Source organism: Poecilia reticulata, chromosome 15 (genome assembly GCF_904066995.2).
Source record: "Poecilia reticulata chromosome 15, P_reticulata-male-v2, whole genome shotgun sequence".
NCBI lineage: Eukaryota > Metazoa > Chordata > Actinopteri > Cyprinodontiformes > Poeciliidae > Poecilia > Poecilia reticulata.
Window position 1 is genome coordinate 29654903 of NC_088844.1, and position 6365 is coordinate 29661267.

The window sequence follows — 6365 nt, forward strand, 5'->3', positions numbered from 1 at the left end:
GGAATGCGAACTTACTCACCGGAAAGCAACAAACAGACAGGAAGGCAGTAATTTTAAGCAGAGGTGTCAAAACTATTCACATTCTCTACTTAAGTAGAAGTAGAGACTCTTGTATGAGCAAATATTCTAGTAAAAGTAAAAGTAAAAACAGGCTGAACTGCTTAAAAAAGTTTTAAAATGTACTTAAGTATGAAAGGTAAAAAGTGATTTTCATCTTCAAGAATACAAAATGACTTTCAATAAGTTATAGTCATACAAAATACATTATTCTTTTCTTTTGTTGACAAAATAAATAACAGAAAACCCAATCCAGATTACACAATGTGAGCCGGTAAAGAAATGTTGAAAGAACCCAACAGAACCAAGCTGATTAAAGGCATCCATTTTACATCAGTTAATACTGTCAGGTCTTCCTTTACCATCCTTGGTCTAACACCAGGGCTGCACAGTGGTGCAGTTGGTAGAGCTGTTGCCTTGCAGCAAGAAGGTTCTGGGTTCAATTCCCGGCCCCAGTCTTTCTGCATGGAGTCTCCATGTTCTCCCTGTGCATGGTGGGTTTTCTCCAGGTACTCCGGTTTCCTCCCACAGTCCAAAAACATGACTGTCAGGTTAATTGGCCTCTCCAAATTGCCCCTAGGTGTGAGTGTGTGTGTGCATGGTTGTGTGTCTCTGTGTTGCCCTGTGACAGACTGGCGACCTGTCCAGGTGACCCCGCCTCTCGCCTGGTACTCTAGCTGGAGAGGCACCAGCACCTCCTGACCCTCTAAGGGACAAGGGTGAAAGAAAATGGATGGATGGTCTAACACCAGAGCGCCACCTTGAGGCCTCTATCCAGATGGGTCAACACCAGTTTGTGGTTTTATGTTCCCCCTCCCTGTGCTGCCACCGTATCGTGGTGGATAGATGAGAGTCCCAGAGATCCTAGGAGCCGTCAGAGGCTTTGTTTCCCCCACAGCAGACTATGTGTTTAGTGATACTAAATAAGGATCTTTTTCCACCAGTGACAGTGAAGACGGATTAAGCTAAAGGTTTAGTTGAGGCATTGGACTGGCTGTGAGGGTTATGAACCAGTTCCTTCAGCTGCCTGTTAACTTCACACGCTGTTATTTCTGAATTATGATGCATCAAAGTTCATCTCTGACTTTTTTTAAAAACTAAACACACAGCTATTTTTTTTACTTTAGACTGAAAAGTTAACAGCTGTTAGCCGCTAACTGCTCTACCCATGTCTGCTGAAGACAAACAAGAATAAAACAAGTTCAAATCAAAGACGAGTTTATTAAATATTCATATTTCAGTCAATAAAAACCAACAGTTACAGACATCTTACAAAATCCATTTGTTTCAGTAACTTTACATGTCAAACTTCCTCTGAACCATCAGCAGCGTTCCAGCTCTGTCTCTCTGTTCATCGTCATTAGAGGTGAATATCCTAATAGGAGAACCTTCTGGACGGCTTTACTTTCCATTTACTGATCATCAGAATGAATAAAAACAGAAGGAAAGGAGAGATTCTGTCCAACCTGGAGATCAAACTTACTTCGTTCTGACTTAATTCCCTTAAACAGCACAGAAGCAGACGGTTTGCTTCAGGTGCAGATCAACGCAACCAGCCGCTCACTGTTAGATAAATCACATCTGGCAATAAATAAACGTCTCATTCATCCATAAATTAATCACCTTCTGGTGCATCGTCACTGAACTCAACCCAGCTCAATATTAAATAAAGAAAAACCCAAGAAATCATTTTCTGTCAGCTGGACGCCGACCAGCAGCGTCCAGCTGACTCTGAGGAGATGAAGCTCTTCCTGCCTGGACTTCACATTGTCGGTGAGCGTTCCCTGATGGAGACCAGAGTTCTGACGAGCCGGCGGGTTGCCGGATCAGATCCCTGAATCGTCTGCTTCCTGCAGACAGTCCAGGCCATCAGGGCTTCTCCTCGTTGAAGTTGCACAGCAGGCTCTTGGCTCCGTTCTGCCAGGAATACAGCGTCTCCATTGGAGTTTTTCCATCCTGCAGGGAAGGAGCAGACCAGACTGAGCTCTACTGGACCTGGACTCGTGCTGGGGTCCAGCAGCGCCGATGGGACTTACGCTGTTCTTGGTGCTGAGGCTGGCGCCGTACATCATCAGCAGCCTGATCATCTTGAATCGATTTATCCTCACAGCATCGTGCATTGGTGTGTCTCCGTCCTGCAGGCACAAAAACAACCAGAAACGTTTAATACACTGAAAAACAAAACCCTACCCAGTAGTTCTGGTCTAGTTCTGCTCAAAATAAGTTGGTCCACTTGAAATAAGACAAAACAAGGAACTGTTCAGCAAGACATGCAAGTTGAGTCAATAATTCGTTAATATTCATGGAAAAGTCCCAGTTCCACTGCAGATCATTTCACTCAGATCAGGACATTCTTTACATATTACAGGTGAAATAATCTGGCAGAGGAACTTGGACTTTTTCACCAACATTATGAAATTATTGACTTAAATCATTTTCTTGCTGAAAAGTTATTTGTAAGTTAGTTTAGTCTTATTTCAGGTGTACTGAGATATTTGCACTAGAAACAAAACTAAGGTTTTTGTATTTCTGCAGTGCATTTGGGAAATGAGAGGCGACCTGCAGGTTTATGCATCTAACAATCAGACGAGATGTTGAGTGTCTGGATGCTCACTCTGTCTCTGGCGTTGGCGTCGGCTCCACAGTGGATCAGATGCTCGGCGCACTCGCAGTGTCCGGTCCTCACAGCGACGTGAAGAGGCGTGCTCTGCAGCTGAGCGCATCAGGAGGAGGAAACATCATCTCTGCACATCCGCACATGCAGTCCCGTGTGTCGCCACCAGGGGAGTCAAACTCACCTTGTCTCTGCTGGTGAACTTGGCTCCCTGGTGGAGCAGGAGCTGCAGGGCTGGCAGGCTGCCTCCCCTGCAGGCCCAGTGGACGGCTGTGGCCTCCAGCTGCAACGCAAACACACACCTCACTGTCAGGCTGAGTGAGTAAGGGGGTGTGTGAGGCAGAAGGAGGGAGAGTAGGACCTTGTCTTTCTGCTCTATGGCAGCGCCGGCCTCCAGGAGTCTTCTCATCACCTCCACATGTCCTTTGAAAGAAGCTTTGTGCAGAGCAGTTCTCTGAAACTGGAAAATAGAAAGCATTTTATTCATAAACTCCGTAAATTGGAGACGTTTCCATGGTTTTCAACAGTTCGCTTCTCACGTTATCAGCTGCGTTTGGGTTTCCTCCGTCGGCCAGGTACTTCTCCACCACAGGAAGTTTGTTCTCCATAACCGCCGTGAGGAACAGCTGCTCATCCACCGTTTCTGGCTGGAAAACACACAAAGAGTTTAAACTGAAGCAACGCTTTGCTGCTGTAACCAGTCCAGTCCAGAGCCGTCCACCCTGCAGGACCTACTGGTCCAACTGGAACCTGTTCTGGTTCAGGAGAAAACAGCCTGACGATGTCCTACCACCGTCTCTGGCTCCGGTTCAGTTTTCTTGAACACAGAAGACTTCCTCTCCTTCCTCCTCTTCCTCAGCTGCAGGATGTTGAACAGGTCGTCCACCGTCTCCAGCTTCAGCCTCCCGCTTCTGTCCGTCTGACGGAGCAGAGACAAGGAAAAGTTTTAAAAGGCCTCACACAGCAGGAAGCGCCCTGCAGGTTTCAGAGAGCACCCTGTGGACATTGACAATGTTCACAATGGAAGATGCCCAGTAAATACTAGAAGACACTGAAAACATCCATCCATCCATTTTCTTGCACCCTTGTCCCTCAGTGGGGTCAGGAGGTGTTGGTGCCTCTCCAGCTGTACCAGGTGAGAGGCGGGGTCACCTGGACAGGTCGCCTGGACAGGTCGCCAGTCTGTCGCAGGGCAACACAGAGACACACAACCACACACACACTCACACCTAGGGGCAATTTAGAGAGGCCAATTAACCTGACAGTCATGTTTTTGGACTGTGGGAGGAAACCGGAGAACCCGGAGAAAACCCACCATGCACAGGGAGAACATGGAGACTCCATGCAGAAAGACCGGGAATCGAACCCAGAACCTTCTTGCTGCAAGGCAACAGCTCTACCAACTGCACCACTGTGCAGCCCCTTCACTGAAAACATCTGGAGTAGAAATTCATACCAGAACTACACATTTAGTGAAGTTCTAAGAAAGTTCCCAGTAGGTCTGAAGCAAAGCGTTTATAAGTTCCTGTTTAACTTTTGACTATGAAAAATAAACTCCCAGGGTTTTTTTTTCTAAATAACCCAAATTACTGCTGTTACTTTTTGATTGTGTAGCTTAATAAACGGCACCTTTTAACCTTTTCATAAAGGATGGGTTGTATAATGTGTGCTGCTGCCTTTCGTTTATAAATATTATATATTTTATATATTATGTTTTAAATCAATATTCAGCTGCAAATATCTTCTAAAGATGATGGGATTAGCTTTTGGCCTGGCAAATATTTCACTAAGCAGGTAATTGGTAAATCAAAGCTGTTATGCACTCCAGTGCCTCCAGGGGGCAGCACAGGCAGGTGAAACTGCGCGGAAAGCCTGGAAATCAAAGCGGAGTTTCAACTTTGTCCCAGTTTAAGTTCAAGGAATGAAAGAAGAGCAGAGAAGAAGCTTGTGTTCACAAAATGAACATGTGGAAGTTGAGTAATGTTATATTTAATATCAGCTTTTAATATCACCAAAGATTCTCTGCTAACGTTTTAGTGTGTGACAATTCAACTCAAGATTTAAACCTGGAAACTGGTTAAAATAATAACTGAGAAGTTTTTCTTTAGAACCAGGAATGTGACGGAAACGAGTGTTTAGTTTGTGAGTAAAGAAGCTTGGTTCTGGTTCTGGTTCTGGTTCTGGTTCTGGTTCTGGATCCAGCAGAGCAGACTTACGTTCAGAGCCACCACGCTGACCTCCTCCTCCGAAGCTCCGCCTCCGCCCGGCAGCTCCTGGAGCGACCGACCGTCATCCCGCTTCTCCTGGTTGACGGCCGCCTCGTACTCGCCTCCCTGGAAGTCGCTGGGCTCTCTGACCTCTGACCTCTTACCGGTGACCTGGAGCCATGAGTCACAACGTTTAAACACACAAACCTTATGGTGTCTAAAATACTCTCACTTTTAGGACTTTTCAGCAATATGTGTTAAAATATTTATGCTAAATTAGTTTGTCCAAAAGTTACATAAAAATATTGATTTTAGGGACAAAACCATCATCTATGTGTGAGAATGTGGTTATTCTTATTTATTAGTTTTATTTTATCACCTACTTGTTATGTATTTCTTATAGTATATGTAAAGTGTGACACAAGTTTCTTTTTTTTTTTTTTAGCATATGCACTGACTTACGGCAATTTTTAAATTTCGTTGTTCTTGTGACAATGACAATAAAGATTTATCTATCTTATCTATCTATCTATCTATCTATCTATGCTGAAGATGCAACCTTACCTATGTTTAATTGCATATTTAAATTTTAATAAATTAATTTACACGCCTCTCATCCAGCACACCATCATTCCCAGTTAACGGAGCAGAACCTACCAGTTCTTCCACACTCAGCAGTCCCATCCTGAAGAAGCTCGGAGGTTCTGGGACAGATTTGGGTCCTCTGGTGTCCCTCAGTGTCCCTCAGTGTCCCTCAGTGTCTGTCCCTCTGCAGCCTGCGGCTCTTTTATACCAGGCAGGAAAACGTCCAGTCGGGTCGTGTTACCGTCCTCGTGCTGCCGCGCCGCGTCGCGTCCGTCCCCCAGTCCTCCCAGTTTGGACATCAGTGTGTCAGCATGCAAAGATGGAGGACAGGACAGAGGTCTCACTCTGCTGACATGTCAAGTGAAAACTCTTTTTGTACATTTTATTTTGTTTCATCTGAGAACCTGAAAATGTTTAAAAGAAAAACTTTTCATTTCATCTTCACTTGTAAATGTCAAATTTAATTTAAGTTATAAGATTAATTTATAAATCTTATTGTATTATTTTGACTTTTGATTTGATGTTTTAGCTAATTTTGCACATAAACATTTTAATTTGGACTGTATTTTACTCTTTTTTTAATCTGTTGGGGTTTATTTAAAATAAATTTGACTTTATTTTAATACACCATTTAAATTTTAATTGTTGGCAAAGTTACAAGAAAAGCAACTTATACATTTCGTGTAAAATTGTTTTATAAGGAATGTATATAATTTTCTATTAGTTGTAGAAGTATTTATTTTTTACCAAATGAGTCAATTTTTGCTTGAAGTTGAGATTCAAGAGTAAATTATTATATTTTATTCACTATTAAGCACAAAGCCTGTGTAGCTCTGGTGAAAATACAGTCACCAGTTATGAAACAAGCAATAAACATATTGATCAATGTTCCAGTGATTATC

General features: G+C 43.5%; 1 protein-coding gene across 2 annotated transcripts; it reads right to left on the reverse strand.

Annotated features, from left to right (window-relative positions):
• Positions 1-1258: 1258 nt before the first annotated feature.
• ankrd1a (ankyrin repeat domain 1a (cardiac muscle)) lies at positions 1259-5796 on the reverse strand. 2 transcript variants are annotated; one of them, XM_081616288.1, is made up of 9 exons: positions 5536-5796; positions 4888-5049; positions 3462-3590; positions 3211-3318; positions 3033-3131; positions 2856-2954; positions 2672-2764; positions 2094-2192; positions 1259-2013 (listed from the first exon to the last, which is right to left on the reverse strand). In XM_081616288.1, exons 1-9 carry the CDS (start codon positions 5560-5562, stop codon positions 1927-1929), a joined length of 903 nt encoding a protein of 300 aa, XP_081472414.1. In that variant the 5' UTR covers positions 5563-5796; the 3' UTR covers positions 1259-1926. The 2 variants fall into 2 exon arrangements, with proteins under 2 accessions (XP_081472414.1, XP_008428346.1); XM_008430124.3 differs by having other exon boundaries at positions 2672-2770; positions 5536-5794.
• Between the last annotated feature and the right edge of the window lie 569 nt (positions 5797-6365).